Here is a 23,527-nt window from a genome sequence, read left to right as displayed (position 1 = left end):
CTATATGCACAGCCAGGAGGCCCTGGGGGCTCATGAAGGGTGTGAGCTGTTGTAGAAGAGGGTGCGTTTCTGTCTTCATGGAAAGAGGCATGTGCCCACCTCGTCTATTCGTCTATTCGTATGGAGGCTCCTGCGCCCCGTGAGGGCTATGTGAGGCGCCATCCAGCAGCCTTACCCAACGCTGCCCGGGTCTGCAGCTTCTGCACAGCCTGGGGATGCGATACGGGCGTCCGAGGCCCCCCTGGCACCCCGCCACGGGTTCTGGGGAAAAATGGGGAGTAAGGCAAACGGCCCGGCAGGCCAGGCCTTTCCTTGGCACCTGGCTGAGCCCTTCCTCCCAGCCCCGCGGCACCGTGTGAGGGCAGTATCCCGCACCCCGCCCCAGATGCCATGAGGGGCAGCAGGGAGGGCGGCTGCTCTCCTTGCCCCCCTCAGAGGCCACCCTGCCCGCCCGCCCGGGTCAGCAGCGGGCGCTGGCGGCGGGGTGAGGCCTGCGGCGGCCCCGCCGGGACACGGAACTACAGCTCCCGGCATGCACCGCGGCCCCCAGTACGCCGGCTCTCCCGCGCCTGCGCACTGCCACGGCCCTGCCGTGTGGCCACCAGCGCCCCCCGCCCCGCCCCGCCGGCGGCCCCGGAGGCCGGCGGCCGGCTCCGCCTCCCTGCCCCGCTCAGACCGCTCGGTGCGCGGCTCCGGGCGCCGCTCCCCGCTGAGCCAGGCGGCGGCTCCTGCCCCGCTCCGGGCACAAGCCGTGGGCCCCGCCCGCAGGGGCGGAGGGGCGAACCACCCCTTCCGGCGTGCCGCGCGGCGCGCGGGGGCTGCCGGGAGGCGCCTCCCACAGTTCCCCGCGGCGGCGGCGGTGGCGGCGGTGAGATGCGGCTGTCGGCGGCGGCTGCTATCTCTCACGGGCGCGTGTACCGGAAGTTTGGGCTAGGCCCGCGCTCGCGCCTCGACTTGCTGCGGAACCTGGTGACGGCGCTGGTGCGGCATGAGCGCATCGAGGCGCCCTGGGCGCGGGCCGACGAGATGCGGGGCTATGCCGAGCGGGTGAGCGGACGGGACGGGACGGGACGGGGGAGGGTCGCGGCGGGCGGCCGAGGGGCCCTGACGTCACTCCCATCCTTCTCCCCGCAGCTCATCGAGTACTCCAAGCTGGGGGACACCAACGAGCGTGCCATGCGCATGGCAGATTTCTGGCTGACGGTAAGTGCCTCCCCACGCCCCTCCTTGTACCCCACGGCCGCGGTGCTGGAGCTGAGCGTGCCACCCCGCAGGAGAAGGACCTCATCCACAAGCTGTTCAAGGTGCTGGCACCCCGGTTCCAGCCCCACCCCGGAAGCTACACCCGCCTGCTGCACATCCCCAACCGAGATGGCATAGACCGTGCCAAGATGGCAGTCATCGAGCTCAAGGGGAACCCCTTCCCACCACTCATCCGCCCACGTCGCGACAGCGAGAAGACGCTGCTCAACCAGCTACTGAAGGGCTACCGGGAGGACATGCAGCAGGCCAGAGCCCCGCAGGCCCCTGAGGGCACCCCTGTCTAGGCATCTCTCTCTGCCCTGAGGCCAGCCCCGTGTGTGCGGAGGGACAGGGTTTGGCATGAGCTGCCTGTGCACCAGCCAGCTAGTTGCTGTCCTGGAGCACAGGAATGGAATTGTCCTGGGATGTCTGAAGGTTGATTGCAAACCTTCAGTTGCCACGACAGGGGCACAGTTCAGTTCAGTTTACTTGCTTCTTCCTGTGGTTTGAATAGAGACTTAGCAAGGCAAGGAAATCAAGCTGGGAGCCTAATGGTTGATATTCTCTGTGTAAATAAACTCTGTTAAGAAAGTGAGTTTAATTTTATTGGGATTTTATCATTAAATCATAGAATCCCAGAATGGTTTGGGCTGGAAGGGACCAAGGGACCTTAAAGACCGTCTAGTTCCAACCCCTCAGCCATGGGCAGGGACATCTTCCCCTAGACCAGATTGCTCAAAGCCCCATCCAGCCTGGCCTTGCCAAGGAGGGGGCATCCACAGCTTCTCTGGGCAACCTGTTCCACTGGCTCACTACCCTAAAGAATTTCTTCCTAATAGCTAGTTGAAATCTACCCTCTTTAAAACCATTACACCTTGGCCTGTTGCTACAGGCTCTACTAAAAAATCTGTCCCCATCTTTTTTATAAGACCCCTTGAAAGACTGAAAGGTTGCAATAAGATTTCCCCAAAGTCTTCTCTTTTCCAGGCTGAACATTCTCAACTCCCTCAGCTTTCCCTCATAGGAAAGGTGCTCCAGCCCTCTGTGGTGCTCCTCTGGACCTGCTCCAACAGGTTGGACGTGCTCCTTATGTTGGAGGCCTCAGAGCTGAAAACAGTACTTTAGGCAGGATGTAACCAGAGGGGCACAGTCACCTCCCTGGACCTGCTGACCATGCTTTTGATGCAGCCCAGAATGCAGTTGGTTCTTGGGGCTGTGTGTGCACATTGTTAGCCCACCTTGAGCTTTTCATCCACTAGCACCACCAAGTCCTCAGGGCTTCTCTTAACCCATTCTCCACCCAGCCTGTATTGATACTGGGGGTTACCCCAACCCAGTTGCAAGACCTTCCACTGGGCCTTGAACTTCATGAGATTCACATAGGCCCACCTCTCAAGCCTGTCAAGGTCCCCCTGCCCTGGATGGCGTCTCTTCCTTCCAGTGTATTGACTTAGCTTGGTGGTGTCAGCAAACTTGCTGAGGGCGCATTCAATCCCAGTGTCCATCATACCAACAAAGGTGTTGAACAACACTGGTTCCACTTGAGACCTCTGAGGAATGCCACTCATCACTGGTCCCCACTTGGACGTTGAGCTCTTGACTGCAACTCATGAGTGTAACCATACAGCTAATTCCTTATCCACTGAGTGGTCCACCCATCAAATCCATGTCTCTCCAGTTTAGAGGCAAGGATGTTGTGTGGGATAGTGTCACAAGCTTTGCACAGATCCAGGCAGATGATGTCAGTCACTCTTCCCTGATCTGTCAAAGTTAGAACCCCATCATAGAAGTCCACCAGATTTGTCAGGCACAACCTCCCCTTTGTGAAACCATGTTGGCTGTCACCAATCACCTCCTTATTTTTAATTGTGCTTTAACATAGTTTTCCAGGAAGATCTGCTCCATGATCTTGCTGGACACCAAGGTGAGACTGACCAGTCTGTAGTTTCCCAGGTCTTCCTTATTTCCTTTTTGTCGCAGTTTAACCCCAGCTGGCAGCCAAGCACCCCACAGCTGCTCGCTCACTCGCCCTCACCCAGAGGGACGGGGAGGAGAATCGGAAGGGAACGTAAAACTCAGGGGTTGAGAAAAGAACAATTTAATAGGTAAAGCAAAAGCCACACACACAAGCAAAGCAAAGCAAGGAATTCATTCACCACTTCCCATGGGCAGGCAGCTGTTCAGCCATCTCCAGGAGAGCAGGGCTCCATCATGCGTTAACAGTTACTTGGGAGACAAATGCCATAATGCTGAATGTCCCCCCCTTTCTTCTTAGCTCAGCTTACATATATTCAGCACGGCATCCCACAGTATGGAATACGCCTTTAGCTAGTTCAAGTAAGCTGTCCTGGCTGTGTCCCCTCCCAATTTCCCATGACCCCTCTGGCTAGCAGGGCCCGAGAAACTGAAAAGTCCTTGATTTACAATAAGCATCACCCAGCAACAACCACAAACATCAGTGTCCTGTCAACATTATTCTCACACCAAATCCAAAACACAGCGCTGCACCAGCTACTAAGCAAATTTACCCAGCTGAAACCAGGACATCTTTTTAAAAATGGGGGGATTATTTCCCCTTGGCAGGTCTGTGGGAACCTCACTGGACTGCCATGACTTCTCAAATATGATGGACTGTGGCTTAACCACTTCACCAGTTTCCTCAGGACCCATGGATGCATCTCATCAGGTCCCATGGACTTACACACACGCCCCCTTCAGGTTCCTTAGGTGGTCTTAGACCTCATCTACAGTGAGTGGTTCTTCATCGTCCCAGTTCCTGCCTTTGTCTTCTGTGGCTTGGGCAGTGTAGCTGGAGTACTTGCTGGTGAAGACTGAGGTGAAAAAATCATGGAGTACCTCAATCCTCTCCATGTCCCAGGTAACCAGGTTCCCGTTTCCTTCCAGAGAGGGCCCACATTTTCTCTAGTCTTCCTTTTCTCACTCGATATACCTACAAAAGCTTTCCTTGTTGTGCTTGACAGCCCCTGTCCAGATGTAATTCTATCGGGGCTTTAGCTTTCTTAACCTGATCCCTGACTGCTAGGACAGTTTCTCTGTGTTCTTCCCAGACTACCTGCCCTTGCTCCCACACCCCAATGCTTCCTTTTTGTGTTTTATTTTGACCCAGAGCATCTCATTCATCCACACAGGCCTTCTGGCATTTTTGCCCAACTTTGTCTTGAGCATGCAAGAGGTGACCCTTGAATATTAACCAGCTTTCCTGGACACCCCTTTCCTCCAGGGCTCTGTCCTATGGTGCTCTACCAAACAAATCCCTGAAGAGGCCAAAGACAGCTCTCCTGAAGTCCAGGGAAATGATCTTGTTATGCACCCTTCCTGCCGCCCTAAGGATCTTGAACTCTACCATTTCATGGTCACTGCAGCCAAGGGTGCCCTTGAGTATTCCTAGAAGCTCCTGGATTGCCTATGCCCTGCTGCATTGTCCCTCTAACAGACACTGGGGTGGTTGAAGTCCCCCATGAGGACAAGGGCTTGTGAATGTGAGGCAGCACCTATCTGCCCATAAAGGGCCTCATCTGCTTGGTCTTTCTGGTTGGGTGGCCTGTAGCAGACTCCACTATAAAGTCAACTGTCCCCACCCTCCCTTTAATCCTGACCCATAAGCTCTTGGTCAGCTCCTTATCCATTCCCAGATGTAGCTCCATGCACTCCAGCTGGTTGCTGACACCCCCCCTTCTTTTCCCCTGCTTGTCCTTCCTAAAAAGCTTGTATGCTTTCATTCCAACACTCCAGTCATAGGACCCATCCCACCATGTCTCCGGGATGCCACTAAGATCACAGAGCTGCAAATGTGCACACATCTCTACCTCCCATTGTTTATTCTGTATATTCCTGTGCACCTGTGTTAGTAACTTATTCCAGCCAAGACTGAGTTTGTTACAATTTGTGGTCCAACAGCCCTACTCTCTAGGGCAGCAAGTCCACTTCACTGTGACAGAGCTACAGTGCTATCTGGAAGTCACTGTACAGCCTTTCAGGGTGGAAAAATCACTAATTTTGCTGTTTCAGAAGTGCTGAATGCAAATAGGATGGTAGCACTGGGATATGTCTTAAAAGAGGTAGTACCAAAGGGACTTGTGTTATAATGAGCAAATATGGGCAGGAATATTAGTGGTCTCTAACAAGAACTCAGTAGATAGCTCAGCCTCAGGTGTAGGGTTGCGAGAAATCTCTGTATTGCCCTATTAGAACAAAAAGGATAGTAGCAGAACATTTTCAGAGTGATACAGCTACTAGGAAATAAGAAACTTAAATTGCTAGCTTTGTTGCTGATTTCAAGTACAGCTAGTACCTGAAAGGCCTAGCTATACCTCGGGGGGGGGGGCACGCGGAGCAGGGCGGGGAACAACAACAAACATGTTGGGTTCCTTCCTCTCTCCCAGGTTTCACAACCTTAAGACCAGTGGTCCTATGTAGTGAGTTAGCTGCATGGAAAGACACCAAAAAAAGAAAAATCAAGTTACGTTACAGAACTTAAAATTTGGTAAGTCTCTTCAGGACACTTATCTCACACAGTACCACTTCTGCTTTAACAAATTCCAGTGAGAAATTAAAGATGTGTGGTACTATTCAAGGAAGTAGGAAAAAAAAGTCCAAGTCAAACCACTAAAAAGACAGACCTTAATCTTTATGTTTCTAATGACCTTGAAATTGTCCTCTTTGCAGTTGACCTAGCATCTTATTCAAACAGATATTTTCCCTCTCAGTAAAAGACATTAATCATAGTGCTATTGCTGCAGAGCTTCCACGTTTAAAGTCTGTGTTGAGGCTTTAAAAAAATACTCAAATATAATACCTTATCTGTATTTCTTTCTTAAATTGGTCTTTCATCCTAGTAAACTGAACCCTAGCACATTACCAGTGATGACCCAGAATGCTGACTGTAGCCCTCTGAAGATTTTACTGTGCTTGAGGAGCACAGGTGCTGCCCAAGTTTTTCACTGTAGCATTTCAAAACAATAAGGCTACTGCATACCTTGAAGGCAAAGGTGAGTGCCGTTTGATCTGCATAATCTCTTTGGATTCACATTAGAAATGTGAATGCTGTTCGATAAGCATAAGCCTATGTTACCTCCCAATTTATTTTGGATAGTTCAGCAGATAAACTTTTCTGTGGGATTGATGAGAAAAGGAGAGGGGTAGGATTTTAACCACTGAATCATTTTCCCTTGATCTGCCCGCCTGTCACAGAGGAGGAGGGACAATAACTGTCAAAGTATTTTGGTAGAAAACTCAAGGTTATGAATGATAAAAATATATCAAGGGAGGAAGATGACTATGGCCCTGCAGCACTAGCTGAAAACACAGCATTATAGCTATGCTACCATTATCCAAAACATCTGTTTTGATCAAAGGACACAGAAGTAAGAGCAGGGAGACATATATATAGACAATATAAAGATGATCGGATAAAAACATTTAATGGGGGAAAGCAAATCAGGCTCTCTTCTGCTTGTCCTTAAATTAATAAGGGGGGGGGGGTGGGGGGGGTGGGGAGTGTAGAAAAAGCTAGAAGTTTCTAAGCTAAGTTGAGGAAAAGTCTTGATACAGATTTTTTTATATACAAGTCTTTAGTGTGCATACTATCACAATATCTGTATTAAGATCAAAACACCTGACAAAACATTTATAACCTCAAAAAACACAGCGTGTAGTCCCTCTAAATGCTATTCTCCTACTATACATCCTTGCACATTTCCTAAGATTGTGTAGGCTTCTACAAAGAAGAGTGGTTGTCCTACCAGTCTGTCTTGTACTCAGATGGGTCAGGCTTTCAGCTGCCTGTAGAGGAAAACAAAGGGGAAGTTCACTGTTAATACATGCTTAGTATTCCCTTGTACCCTGGCTGCCAGAGTCAGGTCTTCTCTATCAGCCTTAGGACCATATATAATATGGACCATATATAATACATATATAATACACAGGTTCATATGACCATTTTTATGTTCTGCCCCCTTCCTTTCAGCCTCTTCCACCTCTAAAAAACAGAAGCCTACCTGACGGCAGCTGTGAGGCTCCGATACCAGTCATTGATATCTTCCTGGTCGCTGGCCATCAACAACAGTGTCTTGTGTGGAAAGGAAAGCTGAAAAGCAAACAAAATCTGGTGCCACTCTATGGCATTCCTTGCCAAGGCAGCAACTCTAAGAAAAGGAGAGCCATCACTACTGAACTCAGCTCAGCCCTGCATGCTGATTTCAACAATTTTCCTTCCCAGACAGAAAAATTTGGCATTGGTACTGGGAGAAACCAGAGGCTGGACAACACAGAGCAAGTACTAGTCATGACCATTCCTTCCAGCCACAGATGACAGCTCACTTTGACTTAGCAGGGTATTTGAAAGTAGGCAATTACAGCTCTCAGCAGCTCTTCATCCAGTTTTCTCCCATATGCCGAGCCACCCCTAGCGGTCCTTCCACCACCACCACCACCTACAGATCGCAGCCTGCCCGGAGTCTTCCTTATCACAGCTTACAAGGAATGAGCTAACACAGACCCCAGGTGCTGCAGCCGAGGAAGACCTGAACTTGAAACCCGTACTAAGGCATCAGTCCTATCGAAGACCCTGCAGCTCTCAGGGAGTTAGAAGCACAAGCAGTATCTGTTGTGATAATACCCACATCTTTTCAGTCTCTGTTTTTCAGGGTTTTCTGTAAGCTTAGTACACAGTCAAGGCAATGCTACGCGTTCACTGTCATGCTATGCATTCTTTGTCACATGAATCTGTGGCTGTCTTCCCAAAATATGTGGCTCTGGTGAGGACATGTCAGAGTCTTAATAGACCCTCTTCACCTGAGCTAAATGAATCAACCAGCTACCTGTACCCCAGAGTGCTGTGGAGGGCCTCCACCATGAAGGGAAAAGGACCTACCTCACTCACAAAGAGACGAGTTGCCCTAACTCAAGACTAGTTCGTTGCATTTACCATTGTCACCCTAATCACCTCAGTCCTGCTGCTGCTGAAACAGCTAGAGACCTGCATCGCAAGTGTGAATCCACTGATGCTTCTGCCAGGCAGAAACAGGAAGACAAAACTGGCAGCAGTGGCTGACACACTAGGAGGCTGCGCTGCCGTTCAGAGAGACCTGGATGGGCTGGAGAGTCGGGCAGAGGAACCTCATGAAGTTCCACAGCGGCACGTGTAGGGTCCTGCCCCTGGGGAGGGACAGCCCCAGGCACCAGCACAGGCTGGGGTGACCTGCTGGGGGGCAGCTCTGCGGAGAAGGACCTGGGAGTGCTGGTGGGCAGCCAGTTGCCCGTGGGCCAGCTGTGTGCCCCGGTGGCCAAGCAGGCCAGTGGGACCCTGGGGGGCATGAGGAGGAGCGGGGCCAGCAGGTCGAGGGGGGATCCTCCCCCTCTGCTCTGCCCTGGTGAGGTCCCACCTGCAGTGCTGTGCCCAGTGCTGGGCTCCCCAGTTCAGGGGGGACTGGGAACTGCTGGGGAGGGTCCGGTGGGGGCTGCAAAGACCATCAGGGGACTGGAGCACCTGGCTGGTGAGGAAAGGCTGAGGGAGCTGGGCCTCTTTAGCCTGGGAAGGCTGAGGGGGGATCTTACCAATGTCTACAAGTATCTTAAGGACAAATGTCCAGAGGACGGGGCCAGGCTCTTCTCAGTGGTGCCCAGCGACAGGACAAGGGGCATTGGGCACAAACTGCAGCACAGGAAGCTCCATCTGAATCTGGGGAAGAACTTCTTCACCTTGAAGGTGACAGAGCCCTGGAACACGCTGCCCAAAGTGGTTGTGGCATCTCCTGCTCTGGAGATAATTGAAACCTGCCTGGATGCGACTGTGTGCAACCTGCGCTAGGAGACCCTGCTTTAGCAGGGGGTTGGGCTAGATGATCTCCAGTGGTGCCCTCCAACCCTGACCGTGCTGTGATTCTGTGACTTACACTGAGGAGCCCTCCCTGGCTCTGCGTGTGGCCAAACACTTTATCCACTGTGCACTGGTGAAGCGGGTAGACAGCCTGGCATGCCAATTTGTTAGAGTTCAGCAGGTGCAGTGGGTGGCAGGGCTTTGTTGCAATAAAGATGTCAGAAAAAAGGAAGAACATCCTGCGCTTCAGTTCTTCTCCCTTTGAAGGCACCACCACAAGCCAGCCCTCTCTGATATACCGACGCCCTAGGCACACAAGGGAAACAGAAGAGTTATCAGATCATTGCCGGGGGCGGGGTGGGGGGGCAGAGGCAGAAAAGGGGTGTAATGAGACAAACAGGAATACAGTGAGCCTCCCTTGAAGGTTACCAGGTTCTACATCAATTCCAGCCATCAGAAGGCACCGAGCATCACCTGAGGCCAGGTCATCACCAGCTGATAGCACCCATGCAAAAGCAGTAATCAGCCCAAAAAATTTAGCATACAAGGAGCAAACTGAATCTGTTATCAATCTACTATGTTAGTTAAGAGGATATGATGATTTGCAAGTCTGTTTAAAGAGACCAGAACAAAAACATGGTTTGAAAATGATATGCACACATTTAAATTAACATAAACCTTCCAAAATCCAGAAAACATACCATGAACTCTTAAACTGTGTTGACCAATTGTTTGTCATTAGTGGTGAAACAGAAGTTAGCCTAAGTTTTGAACGTTTATTATTTTTCCCTTGTTCTATTTTCTTGTGCATGCCAATTGAAAAAAAAGCATGTTTCACAGGTCATCTAACTATACACAGACCTCCAGTAGTTCACAAACTACATAACACAGATTACTGTTCTAATGAGAAGACAGCAAAGGGGATACAAAACAACTATTAAAAGGAAGATCTGAATAGGCAACCTTATCAACCTTCTCTTAGAGTAGGGTCCAGTGTCATCTGCCCATAAAATGAATTAAATAAAGCAACAGGCAGAGAAATTAGCAGGAAAGAATTAAAACTATTTGATAAACCTGGCTGTAAGCAGCAATTTTAAAAAATGGCATCTACACAAAATGGAATACAAAGCAGTAGCTCTAACTAGAAGGATTATTGTACAAGATGGCCTTCAACTCATGGGAATTATGAAGATACCTGCCAGTAAGATTATTTATTAAAAGGTAAAGCCATAGTAAGGTATTATCATCTGGCCTGGAAACACCTGCCAGAGAATTTCAGCCACTGTCTTTCACGGCTTAGCTTCTGGCTGAGCTAGTAAGTACCTTTTAGAAAACAAGACAATTGTGCTTTGATTATGGATTGTGTCTTACCTAGCATGCTACAGTTACAAAACAGAGGCAAGTGAATCCCTACTTAGCTTACTCTACGGGAATCCACTCCTCTTATATGAAAGTAACTAAGGAAAAGGTGAGGTGCAAGAATCAGTCCAAGTTTAAAAAAAACGAATGGAAGGAAGGTGTCAGGACCATAAGGCTGGACTGGGAACTGTTTCCTTCAGGCTAAGCTGTGATCAGATACACTGGCATGCAGTCTGAGCTGGACAGTGCTGGAAGTATTGGGATATAGATCTGTTTTCAGGGTTCCCAGGGGCATGTAATTTAGGAAATTCTTGTGAAAGAATTCTGAAAGGAAGGCAAGGAAACATCCCTAGGGAAGCTAGGGATGGCAGAATGGTTGCTACCTTAGGGAAGCAGTTCTGGCAAAGATGTATTTACCTATATATGGAAAGCAGGGTCTCTGAGACACTGCCAAATGAGAGACATCTAACTCCAAAGCTGCTCCTTTTCTCTTAATCTATAGCATTACATTTTCTCACCTCTCCCCTCCTAGCAACAGGATGCAATCTTAACGGTTCTGCAAAAGCTAGCTTGTTTCTGGAAAGCTGGCCCAAAGCTAGCAAGCCCCAGTTGTCTCTTACTTTTCTGCTTCTTGCATCCAATAGTGCCTATTTCACTCCAGCTAATGGAAAACACAACCGACACAATTTTCCATCCTAGATAATGGAAATGTGTCTGCAGACACTCAACACTTGTCCTACTACATGTCTCAGAATATTCAGAGAAAAAAATAAGTGGGCCCAATGCTTTCAAATGATGGCCATCTCTGGTCTAGCTATACTGTTTTGTGGTTGATTTTTTCTTTTTTTAAATGTCACAGGCTTATCTTATTAGTGCTGTCATTCAGAACAACTGATTTAGCTTTTCACTCATGCACTACCCCAATGCACCGAGGTTCCCCCACAACTGTTCAATGCTCAGGACAAGCAGAGCACACCTGTGTTAGCTCGCTTTCAGCTAGCGCCACCAAAAGGATTCTAAGAAGAATGGGGAAGAGAACTCTAAATTAATCTGTCCATTGACTGAGCATCTTCCAGAATAACCTCTCATAAATAACCCTTTTTTCTACCTGTGCTGGTTTGGCTGGTCTGGAGTTAATTTTGTTCGGAGTAGCTGGTATGGGGCTGCATTTTGGATTTGTGCTGAAAGCAACATTGACAGTACAGGGATGTTTTGGTTATTGTTGTGTAAGCACTGCTCAGCATAGAGATCTTTTCTGCTCCTTACACCACCCCACCAGCAAACAGGCTGGGAGTGCACAAGAAGCTGGGAGGGGACACAGCCAGGACAGCTGACCCCAACTGGCCACAGGGATATTCTGTACCATATGACATCACGCTCAGCATATGAAGTTGGAAGAATAAGAAGGAAGAGGGGGGACATTCAGAGTGATGTCATTTGTCTTCCCAAGTAACCATTACACGTGATTGAGCCCTGCTTTCCTGAAGATGTCTGGACACCTGCCTGCCAGCAGGAAGTGGTAAATTAATTCCTTGCTTTGCTTTGTTTGCATGTGAAGCTTTTGCTTTACTTATTAAGCTGTCTTTATCTCAGCCCACAAGTTCTCACTTCTTTTACCTTTCTGATTTTGTCCTCCATTCCACTGGGGGGTAGTTTTTCCCCCCAGAAAAATCCACATATATGAATTACAACCACCTTCACAAGTACCTGGAGGTGTGCCTTAGAGACCTTTATACACAGTGACTTCAACACTGCTCTCCAGCTGCAGCACTGTTTCTAGATGATCTCTGCAATAACAGTGTTAGTGAGGGCACAGGGGGCTTCACCTGTGTTCAGGTGAACCTTCACAGGGGGTTCACAGGTGACCTTTTCATAATTGCCCAGACTGGACACATTTCTCACTGTTTTTCACATGTAACTTGGAGTGTGCTCTGGGCATGGAGAGCACACAGTCACACAAGAGGTCATAAAGAAACCTGTTATCCAGTTAGGGGATCTCACACACCATTGACTGTGACTTTATTTTGGCACAATTTAACCATGCATTCTTCATGTGAAGTGTGTGAGCAGAAGTCCAGGAAGCTTGTAGCTTAAGGTAAAAAACACCACAGTCCTTGGGCCCTTGACACTCTGAAATCTATGGTTCCTGCGATGGAGTAGGGACAATACCACTACTTACACTCTTCCAAAATTATTCAATGTCTGTCTGTCATTGTCACCCAGGACTTATACTCCCAAAACCTCCTGGCTGTTGGAACGAACAGGTTCCTGTTACTAACTTTCTAACTACATGTCATCAGCCTCTCCTACCTGAATGCCAGGCCATTAAGCTGCTTCTTATCCTTACTAAAAACACAATAACAAAAACCTTAAAAAAATTAAGTGTATGAATTACTAATTATATTCCTTCACCACTTATCTATGGAATTTGAGCAGAAGGGGAAAACTCATTAATGTGAGTCGAGTCAGAGATGAAGGTGAGAATCTCCAGTTACCTCAGCTTGGCAGAAGAAAAACTCACCTGGACTCAAAACCTGAGTCTGCTGTCCTTTGAGCAGTTTCTGAACCCGAAGTAGTTGCAATGAGTTCTCTCTCTTATGAATGATGTCTTGGACCCATCGAGACACCTCAGAAACAGATTTCACAGCCTCTGAAATTATAGCAGCATATTCTGAAGCTTTCACAAATGAGTGCATATTACACCTTATCTAACTTGCTGTAAAAAGAAAATGAAATTAAGCAGCAAATGTTTTAAATCAGGTATCAACAACAGATTTATGTGGTAATTTCAGCAAGAGATTGGACTAGATGGCCTCCAGAGGTCTCTCCCCAAGCAACACTTCCACAGTTCTAGAAAACGTTTATTTTCCAATGAAACATTAGACACAAGTATTATTTCCTGGATTTGGAAGCAAACCCAGGAAAAATGCCCTACAAGTGGTGTTAACTACTAGTAAATAGGGCAAGAAGGACATGAATTATCCTAGAAAATTGAGGCACATGACCAGTAGAGTCATAGAATAGTTTAGATTGGAAGGAACCTTTAAAGATCATCTAGTCCAACTCCCCTGCCCTGGGCAGAAAAATCTTTCAAGGTTGCTCAAAGCCCCATCCAACCTGACTTTAAATACTTCCAGTGATGAGGCATCAACCACTTCCCTGGGTAATCTGTTTTGATGTCCATTTTGCCAATCTAACCCCTAGGCCAACTTCCCAGTCAACTACTCCATATTTTATGCCCAGTGTGTTCTCAGAGATATCTTGGAGACAGGGAAAAGATGTAGAAGGCAAATAGTAATCCACTAGAACCCCAGTAAGAGGAAGATTTTCTTCCTGTGGAAGTAGACAGAAGACAAGAATCAAAATATCATTAGCAAGAAGGCTAACACTGATCAAAGCCAGCATCTACAGGTAGAATTATACCTGCAAGCCCCTGGTGCTCAGCACTGTCTGGGTTGGTGTTCTCCAGCAGGTCTCTGAGGAAATGCTTGTACCTAAATAGAGAGAGCAGGTTTATTTCACAGAAAGATACTAGGAACAACAGCATCTCCTACTAGTGACAGAATAACAAGCAACACTCCACCAGGAGATTGGGTACACAACTCCAAGCCTAACCAAGCATCTTTTGGTCGCAATTCTTCAATCACATTCATTTTATCTTAAAATTTATCAACTAAATTAACCCAAGTGTTTTATACCTTTGCAAGGCTTTGTTATTTCCTGGGGATGTGATAAAAGCAACCTTGCATATTACTTAACTTCATGAGATTCTCTTAGCATTCACATAAAAATGCCTTCAATAACAGATGAATTTCTCTTTGAACCATTTATTTTTTTTAATGTCTGAATGGCAGCATTCATATTGTATGTTTCCTGCCCACACAAGACAAAGGCATTTCTATAAGAACTGGGAGCTGCCTTTTTCTTTTTTCCTCTCTAGTCTTTACCAAAAAGCATCAGATCTCAGCAAATGCTTTCTCTCAAAGTTGAACTATTTTCAGTCTGAAATGACAGAATAAATACCACATTGAATTGATTCATGAACTGGCAGAAGTCATATGACCTGCAGTAGATGTAAAGCTTCAAAGAAACTTAAACTTGAAAGAGCTGATTAAGGAAAAAGTTAGACCTTCTGTTAAAAAGCCACCAATTTTCCAAACAGTTGGACACCAATAAATGTACTGCTATTTTACAAATTTAATGGAATGATCCAAAAAACTACAGCAAAAAGAAAGCTTATATCTGTCAAGCTGATTAAAAAGGTTACATAAAGCTACCCAAAAGGCTGCGGTATGCTCATTCCAAGTTATTTTCAAAGAAATTGGGCTCTCAATCTCTCAAATTTGCTTTATAATTTATATCAATATATTAACTGTGGATAAGACCACAGCTGAAGAGCAGTGACCTGATCTATAGCAGCAGCATCTGGGTTCCCAGCAGACTACCTCTGCTCTGTATTACACACATACCCACCCCAAGAAAAGGCTGCCTTTGAGCGCATGCAGCACAGACCTCGCACAGTCAGCTTGCCTCTTCAAAGGGGAGGTGAAACTTCAATGGGGGAACACAGCAATCCAGACTGGATCTGCCCAGGCTCAGATAACTGCAATAGCCACCGAATCTAAGAAAAGCATATGGCCCTGATGAACACAGGGGAACTTTCCTCCTGTATCTGGTTATTAATCTTATCTCTCTCCAGAAGCAACAACCTACAAGACAGGACTCAAAATACTCCAAGGTCAGCAACCCACACAAAAGCAAAGCAAGACCATCTCTGGCAGAGAGCACCACTTCAGACAGCTTGCTTTTGTTCAGGGCCTAGCTTCAGTAATTTACCAAGATGATAGAAAGCCTCCACTTCAATTCTACCCAAAAGGTAGATGAAGGGCTTAGGAGTCAGGGCTAAACATAGCTACCTCTCTTCATCGTCTTCCATCCACATATACCAATTCCACCTTACAGGCATGTCTTCAGGTCTGTTTCATTGCTGCCCATACACTCAGATTTTGAGACACATTAAGCAACTTTACCTCCCATAGCAACCAAGACACTGCTATGTTCCTTTTTTCCTTCTCATACTAACACCTTGAAGACTCAGAATTGCTTCTTACTGGTGCAGCCTCTGCAGGGGCAAGGGAAGCAGATCTTCTAGACTCCTCCCTTGAAACTGAGGTCGAGTCTCCTGGAGCTTCTTAAACCGTCGGAATGATTTATTTTTCTTCAACTGCTCCTGCATGCAGTAGAAAAGACATAAGCTTTGAGACTACAAAAAGAAATATGTGCTCTAGTTTGCACCAGAGCTTGGAACTCTTTAACTTACAGTTTAGGACTCAGTCCTAACAGCAAGCATCAACAGCTTATTTCATGGCCACAGGGAAGCCATTGCCTTTCTCCTGACCACCATTTCCAACAGGTAATGGAAGCAATATTCCCTCTTCATACATGCACAGAAGTGTAAAGCTAGTATACGCAGCAAATGGAAATAAGGCAAAAAGGAATGTTGACTGAGATAGGAAAACAAGGAGTCCACCTGTGGCTTTTTGCCACTTTGGTGCAGGCCCACATTCCCATCACCTCAAGGCAAGTGTCCAAAACAGCTCTTTCTCTTGGGAAATCAGAAGTATGATCATACGCATGCCAATAGAACAGAAGGGAAACATCCCAGTACATCCTGCAGCTTGGAACAAGCACAGTGAAAAACTGGAAGTCAGGTGGTTTGAATTCCAGATACAGCTGTCAGGACTTCAAAATAAAAATATATCCTTCTGAAAATTCTTGGAAGACAGTTGTGTTTGGAGAGGTAAGTGAGAAGGAAAAAAATCTCTTCTACCATAGGAAAAAAGTTGGGAAGCACTGTTAAGATACAGTTACTGGTAGTGGGAAAGACTAGGAAAACCGATAATTCTCCAAGAAGAGATCATTGTCACCTAGCATTCCCACTGCAAACTCTCCAGACTTGCCAGCCAAGGAGGTGTGGGAGTAAATACAGAACTCCGAGAAAGCTGTGCTCAATGTATGCAAATACATACACAAACATCTGAAACAAGCTTCAAAAATTTGAACCTCTAAGTAAGTTGAGAAGTTTTCAGCATTATGTCATGGAAGGAAGACTGAGAAAATAGAAGCAGCCCAGAAGAAGGAAGAAAACTGATCAGTCCAGAATAAAAAGGGGAAGGATGTAGCTGTTTCACAGAATGGATAAAAAGAGGGAAGAAAGAACATGAAGAATAAAGGGGATATTTACCTTCAAGGTTTTATTTGCCTGCTCCAAGTTCTCTGCATAGTGGCCATAAAGCTCCAGATTCTGACAGAAATTTTCCAATCCTGGTCCCAAATTCCCTCTTCCCAGGTGAAGCAACAGAACTCTGTGCACAAGGAACAAAAATAACTCATGAGAGGTTCATTACTGATGACATTTTCTTAGCTCCCTCTAGTTCACTCCTATGCTGACCTTCCCCTATCAGTCTCCACCTCACACTCAGTTTCTGTGCCAAATACAGGCTTGGCGGTCACAGCATAAGCTACAGAACACATCCCTTAAAAATAATGTGGAGCAGACTTACTGCTAGAAGTGAATGCCTGTTTCACAAGGCGTTAGCTTTATTTCCTGAAATCTTACTTTCTCACCAGTGTAGGATCCTTCCCATACAATTACAGGAAGGATATCAGTGTGTTCACTTACTGGCTCGCTGAATATATAGATTCCAGGGGTCCAAATATGATTTCCAACACAGCAGGTTTCAGCGTCCCTTTGGCCTTTAAAATTGTCACAAAGAACTAAGTAAGAAAAAAAAGAGAGAATTTCCAGCAAGTAAAATTCATCGGTCACTTGAAGGTTTTGTGTCACACAGCAAGCAGAAGCAAGAAGTTGCAGCCAGCATACTCTAGCTCAAAAGGATATCAGATATTGTGAATGCCTAACTAATACACCTATCATCAAATATAAACCTTCATGGTAACTTTGACCACAACCGTAAACACGTGGAATAGCATTACAGCACTGATACAGTTCAGTATTTCTAGATGCATCTGTTCTTCAGTACCTTGTTCACAATCTATCTTTGATTTGTCTGTGCATTTACTTTTCATACATCTTAGACATCTTAAAGCAAGTCCCCTATACAATCAAAGGTTAAAGATTCATGTCTGTATACAGGCCAAAACCAAGCGATCAAACCCACAAGCTATTGGATATTACAGAGAAGGTAAAAGGATAAAAAAAAAAAAAAATCAACAAAACCAACAAAACCCCAAACCTTCCCGCCCCAATAGTTCCCATGCAGCAGGGATATATTAAGGCTTTGCTTCTGACCCTTTCCCATGACAACACAAATAAGACACATGCTGTCTAAAGGTACCCACATATACAAAGGGGCCGAAATACTCACTGTGACCACCAAATCCAGCTGCTCAAGGTATTTATGTTCAGTTTCCAGAAGCTCCTTGGCTGTCCGGCTGCGCTTTCTCTCCCAGCGAGCCCTCTGCTCTTCCACAGTGTTTGTTCCAGCCATAAAGAGCAGGGACAAGTCACCCATGGCAGCCTCAGGGCTGATACGCTGAAAGGTAACTGATCCTGAAGAGCCAAGAGAGATGGACACACAACAAAAAGAATAACCTATGCTTTACTATGAAAGAAGGGAAGTCAATTACCAACAGCTGTTAATAACAGTTTCCTTCTGCGTTCCTTCCCACAGGTACCAGAGCCCTGTATCAACCAGAGGAACAGTTTTAGACAGACCAGACTGAGAAAATAAAAGCAGTACATTATGATACATCTGTAAGCAAATCTGAGGTATACAGCCCCGCTCACAAACCACTGCTTCCTGTGCTTTGCCCCATTCTTTGGGCAGAATTCTCAAAAACTCACGGAAGTCAGTAGGTGGAAGAGGTACCGTGGGTAGAAGCCAGCCATAAGATTTGTCTTGGAGGAGGGGGAGGCGGGGGGGGAGCAGAGAGACAGAGAAAGAGAGAGCGCATGCACTCTTTCTTGTTTTCCCCTAGAGGTTTCCAAGAAGCAAGTGGTTTGCATTATCATTTTCTAACAGTAGTTTGTGGTTTCAGTTGAGAGAGACTAAGCAACAGCTGTGAATCCTATCCTGCTATCCACTTACTAACCAGCTCTGCTGCTGCTCTTCTCTTCTGCAAGAACACCGTGGTTTCGTAACAGAGAAAAAAACTCCCTTTCTCTGACAACGGGTGATAAAAGGCATGTGTTAGCAGAGCAACAGTTAAATATTGCTCTACCTTTTGATCAAAAGGCAGTGCAGGCTTGTGTGCACTTGCCATGGCATGAAGTCTGCTGTTTCACTGGAAGCTGAGCTACCGCTGCAAAAGTTCTAGCTCCCATATGGACAAGCTACACCAATACAGAAAGATGTGTCATTGCAGAAAAGAGACTTTGTCAAACAGTCTTCCAGAGACATTCCAGATAATCTAAATCAATGTCTGAAACAAAAGTTTCTTGAGTACCAAGACTCATTTAACAAGTTAGTGAAAGTCTAGAGAGCCGAGGGACACACAAAGTATTTTATAGCGGTAGGAGTTTCTCGGAGTTTATCCTCATATTCACTCACAAGACCAGCCGAGGCCACAGCTTGATCAAGCAGGGCAGACCTGGCACGCCTGTGGATGGGGAGGCAGCGCTGCAGGGAACAGCACGCAGGAGCTGACCTCGGCGTTAGCGTGCAGCCACAAGGTACCCACCAGGAACAGACTGAAACGTGCCTTTAGCCCGGGTAGGTTGCAGCCGTGATTTTAACGTTGTCGTTTGTAACAGCTAATAATTAAAAAAGACAAGAAAAGTTAAACCAGGCTTGTTCGACCATCTCCCGCTCGCAGCAAGCGGTGCAAACACTCCCGTTATTCCGAAGTACACCGCGTCCTGGCCGCGTCGGGTGGGAGCTGCCCCGAGCCCACGGGCACGCTGGAGAGCACTACACCCGCAGGCAGGCGGGAGCGCCCCAGCTCGCATGCCTGAGGCTCAGGGCAGGGACCACCGCGCACCCGCCTGCCCCACGATGCCCCACCGGCAGAACTCCCTGCCGCACAGCTACATCTCCCTGTTTTGAATACCCTCCAAAACCCCCCTCCGTTCCGGCAGCACCGCCGCTCCCGCCGCCCCAGCGGCGCTCACCGCCTCCGGGCCCGGGACGGCCCCACGGCCTCCTCGGGCAGACGGTGGCCGCGGCGGCAGCAGCCGCAGGAAGGCTCAGCCCCAGCCCCGGAGACCTCAGGGCGGCCCCCCCAGGACACCAGGCCCGAGACAGGCCCGAGACAGGACCGCCAGGAGAGCGGCGGACAGCCCCGGCCGCCCTGCCCGCTCCCCTCGGCCACCGGGCCCACGCAAGGCCTCACCACCCGTTACCTGCCCGGGCCCGCCGCCGCCCCGCGTTCAAACGGAGGCTCCGCCCCGGCGGGCGGCCCCGGGGCGGGGCGGAGCGGCCCCGGGGCGGGGCGGAGCGGAAACGGGGCGGGGAGGGGCGAGGCGGGGCGGGGAGGGGCGAGGCGGGGCGGGGCGGGGCGGGGCGGGGTGGGCTGCACCGCCTAGGTCTCGGCGGCGGCGCGGGCAGCGGGAGCGGTGCGGGATGGTGTCGGTGGGGGAGCTTCGTCCGCCGGGCGGGAACCTGGCGGAGCTGCCGGAGCTGGACGAGGTGGCGCTGCTGGCCGGGCTGCAGCAGCGGTTTCTGCGGCAGCAGATCTACGTGAGTGCCGGGGGCTGCGGCGGGGGGCGGTGGCGGGCGCTCGGCTGACGGGCTCTCCGCTGACGGGCTCTCCCCTCTCCGCTAGACTGACATCGGGGACATCCTCGTCGCCATGAACCCCTTCCAGCCCCTGTCGCTGTACGGGAGAGAGGTGAGCCCCGTGGCCCCCGCCGGCCGGCTCCGGCGCCCTCCCCGCCCCTTCACCAACTCCGTGCCGCCGCTTGCCCGCAGGTGTCTGAGCGGTACCAGAACTACGGGACCGGCACGCTGCCGCCCCACATCTTCGCCGTGGCCAGCCGCGCCTACCACGCCATGCTGGGCCGCGGGGGCGGCAGCCCGCGGGGCCAGTCTATCGTCATCAGGTGAGGGGGCCGGGCCGGCGGCTCGCCGGAGCCGGGTGGGGCGGGGGCCGGGCGGCGGCCGGGGGACTCCCTCGGGGCTCTGCCCGGCCACGCGCCTGGCGCAGCTCGCCCGCGGGGCTGCTGGCGAGTCGGGACGCGGCGGCACTTGCCCTAGCTACCCGCCTGCCAGGCGGGGGGTGCCGGGCTCGTTGCGGGGGGCAGGTGACACCAGGATGTTTAACCAGCCCTGGGGAAGCCACAAGGTGCTCTGCTTCGGCGAAACAGCTCCCGCCGTAACTGCTGTAATGAGGGCTATAATGTAACGAAGGGAACCTGTTTGCCCGAAGTGGAGCTGCCTGTGGTTAACCAAAGAGCATGGCAAAGAAAAAGCTTTTTCGCGCTATAAGACCTTTGGGAGTCTGGTTAGGAAAAATCTTAGTCGTGGACAGTCCTGTCCACTAGAAGGGGTGGGTGGGGGTGGAAATAGGTTCTTGTAACCAAAAAGCAATCTGATGTCACAGGCGTTTCACTCCCTGAAGTCACTATTGTTCTGCTGAAACTGTGCAGGGCAGCAGGTAGCATCAATGAGCAGAGGCGGCCTCAAACAGCAGTAGCTGGCAGAGAAAACATCAAACAGCATCAAGGAGAAAGCCTCAGAATGCTAACTGCCTGCTCTGGGTATTGCAGAGAACAGTGTAAATGTCATCTTGGTTACAATGTTAATTGGCAGCTTGTTTGATCTAATATTCTCATCTTTATATTGGCCTTCTGATCATTTTATTCATATTTTCAGTCTGTATGGTGTGGACATGCTTTGCTGAATCTCGGTGGGACTGGGAACTGACCTTGAGGATCCCTTGAGTAAGGACTCATTTCTCTGGCCTGCAGGCCATCAGTGCCTGTGCTTTACATGAAGTGCACACACAGAGTGGTGGTCGTGAATTCAGTGGATGATGTTCTGCTGGTAGGGCTCTTAGGGATGCAAAACAGTCAGAGTGTTTGTCTTGGGAAGTGGAGGACAAGAAAGAGTAACCTGTGGATGTTTGCTAAGAAGTGAGTGGTCTGATGGTTTTCTGCCAGCAGTTCGTGGTCTCAGGGACCAGAGTCTGAGCTACTCCTGTGCATCATGTAACCCTGTTAACTAGCCTCTGCATTGCTCTCATAGGAGGGTCATGGTTTTGCTCTCTGTGAGTGGTGAAACACTCGTTACTAAGATTACCTGGCATGAGCAAAGGTAACCTCATTGGGGCAGAGGGGCAGGAGGAAGTCACTCCTGTTACACCACAGTTTCTGAGAACAGCATGGAGACTTGTCAGGCTCTACTATTCTTTGTGGTCTCTTCGTTCTCTCTAGCTGTCTGGGAGGTCTGAGTGGCACATCTCAGAGGTTGATGCTGAACGCAGCAGCTGCCCCCAGGTGACAAATGCTCATTGCAATCAAGTGGTCCTGCACTGGCTCCTCTTGCCTTCCCAGTCATGGAACGTTAGTCACAGCCTGGGTGTGCTGTGGTACAGCACTTAGGTCTCCTGGAGATTACTCTGCTTTTCTTCACAGCCTGGGGCAGTTACACACCTGCAGCTAGACAGTGTTTGCAGGACCTTGTGAAGCTGCTGTGCTTGTCAGAGGGTACAAGGACAAGCTTGAACCGTGGGAATGCTGACTAGCAGTGCTTTTGTGGGGGAAGGAAGTCACTGAAAACAAGAATACATCTTGTATACTGTGCAGGAGTGCTGTTGGATGGCATGTTCTCAACTGTCAGAATGGTCTTATTTTGTTTGTGCATATTTGGATGGTGATGGCCTGATCTGTGCTTGAGATCAGGTATCTTGTAGTATTTGCTGTGATGCATACTTGATCCCAAGTGCAGAGCCACTGGGAGCTACAAAGCAATAAAGCCACACTGCTCAAAGGTCAGGTATGGAAATTGAGACCTGCCCTCAAGTATACCTTCAGCATTTCCTGCATTCGTTTTTTTTTCTATACATGCACTGAAGTTCTCTGCCAGTATGATGTTGTCGGTCAAAGACACGTCTCACTGATGGTACGTTCTCCCTCCCAGGACAGGGGAAACTGTGCTTTCCAAGTGCTGCTTGTTTGACTTGGAGGTGGAGGTGCTGGGTACGTGTGATGACAGAGCGATACACACCGCTGCAGGTGTGCAGGCAGCCCTGTGGCAGTGTGCCCACATTCTCAACCGGCTGATGCATGTGAATGTGTGAAGCACCTGAGGTTTGAGATTGTCACATCATCTCAAGATCAGTACTCAGCTGTGGATATGAGATGATGGGGCAAATCTCTCTGGAAAAAGAGGAAGCCGTCAACTCCAGCATGTGTGGGGGAGTCGATGTATCAGATCCCTTTTGGAGGAGATTGTTTTCCAGAAGTTGGATACATTTTTTCTGAAGAAGCAGAGCAAATGGTCTGTCTGGTGCACCTTGCCCAGAAATGACAGCACGGAGTACTTCCTTTGCAGATGGCGAAAAATTCCCCCGGGGAAGGGTCAGGACCTTGTGGGACCCACTGTGTAAAGCTGCTCACATATGTGGTTTAGCTGAAAAAGCTGTGAAATGCTTGGACAGGAGAACACTCTTAAATTATGGGGCACTAAGATGTAAGGGGCAGAACAACGATACTTTACAGCTGCTGGAATTTCCTTTGCTTTTTCTTGGCAGTGGAGAGAGCGGCGCGGGGAAAACAGAGAGCACAAAGCTATTGTTGCAGCACATAATGAACCTTAGCAAAGGCAACTTGCAGCTGGAGCAGCAGATCCTTCAGGTAGGTCATTACAGGATGGTGCTTGGAGATGCAGAAGTAACATTGCCGCAAAACAACTTGCATTAGACTCCAGAGGCCTGCTGATGAATCACCACTGAAAGTCAGGGAGCAAAACGTAAGACACGTAAGAAAACAGTGCATAAGGATGGTGAAATAGCTCACCACAAATTAGAAGGGCTTGTAGGGCAGTAATTCTGCTTGCTGGTAATGTTGCGGTATCTTAAATGATAGAAAATTATTGCAGTTGTTTATCATGTTCTTTAAGGGATTAG

The 23,527-nt window shown here is 48.8% G+C and overlaps 3 protein-coding genes across 12 annotated transcripts in view; 2 read left to right on the top strand and 1 right to left on the bottom strand.

The window, feature by feature from the left end:
- Positions 1-682: 682 nt before the first annotated feature.
- On the top strand, positions 683-1,837 carry MRPL17 (mitochondrial ribosomal protein L17). Its single transcript, XM_080372600.1, has 3 exons — positions 683-1,047; positions 1,135-1,203; positions 1,275-1,837. The coding sequence occupies exons 1-3, from the start codon at positions 874-876 to the stop codon at positions 1,545-1,547; spliced, it is 516 nt and encodes a 171-aa protein (XP_080228726.1). The 5' UTR covers positions 683-873; the 3' UTR covers positions 1,548-1,837.
- A 1,487-nt stretch (positions 1,838-3,324) lies between these two features.
- Positions 3,325-19,868, bottom strand: ARHGEF39 (Rho guanine nucleotide exchange factor 39; the record flags this gene model as incomplete). Of its 10 annotated transcripts, none has more annotated exons than XR_013924959.1 (10): positions 19,803-19,868; positions 19,142-19,214; positions 17,827-18,011; positions 17,121-17,215; positions 16,683-16,803; positions 15,550-15,668; positions 13,862-13,932; positions 12,960-13,088; positions 7,260-9,385; positions 3,325-7,044 (listed from the first exon to the last, which is right to left on the bottom strand). XR_013924959.1 is itself a non-coding variant. In XM_080372598.1 (9 exons), the coding sequence occupies exons 1-9, from the start codon at positions 17,971-17,973 to the stop codon at positions 7,029-7,031; spliced, it is 1,017 nt and encodes a 338-aa protein (XP_080228724.1). In that variant the 5' UTR covers positions 17,974-18,143. The 10 variants fall into 10 exon arrangements, 2 of the variants coding, with proteins under 2 accessions (XP_080228724.1, XP_080228723.1); XR_013924960.1 differs by having other exon boundaries at positions 19,138-19,214; positions 19,803-19,858; XR_013924961.1 differs by lacking the exon at positions 19,803-19,868 and adding an exon at positions 19,572-19,796.
- An 80-nt stretch (positions 19,869-19,948) lies between these two features.
- Positions 19,949-23,527, top strand: part of LOC308056492 (myosin-IIIb-like) — a 48,017-nt gene continuing 44,438 nt past the window's right edge. The window contains exons 1-4 of the mRNA XM_080371978.1: positions 19,949-20,139; positions 20,225-20,290; positions 20,371-20,501; positions 23,153-23,255. Of these exons, the coding sequence (XP_080228104.1) occupies positions 20,023-20,139; positions 20,225-20,290; positions 20,371-20,501; positions 23,153-23,255 (417 nt within the window). The 5' untranslated portion in view covers positions 19,949-20,022. The remainder of the gene's footprint in view (positions 20,140-20,224; positions 20,291-20,370; positions 20,502-23,152; positions 23,256-23,527) is intronic.

This window comes from Falco punctatus (genome assembly GCF_963210335.1).
Source record: "Falco punctatus genome assembly, chromosome: Z".
NCBI lineage: Eukaryota > Metazoa > Chordata > Aves > Falconiformes > Falconidae > Falco > Falco punctatus.
The sequence above is the reverse complement of the archived record's forward strand: the minus strand, read 5'-3'. Positions and strand labels throughout refer to the sequence as shown.

Coding starts and splice junctions, on each gene's coding strand:
- MRPL17 (XM_080372600.1), top strand. CDS start 874: ATGCGGCTGTCGGCGGCGGCTGCTATCTCTCACGGGCGCGTGTACCGG. Junction 1,048..1,134: donor TGCGGGGCTATGCCGAGCGG/GTGAGCGGACGG, acceptor TTCTCCCCGCAG/CTCATCGAGTACTCCAAGCT. Junction 1,204..1,274: donor TGGCAGATTTCTGGCTGACG/GTAAGTGCCTCC, acceptor GCCACCCCGCAG/GAGAAGGACCTCATCCACAA.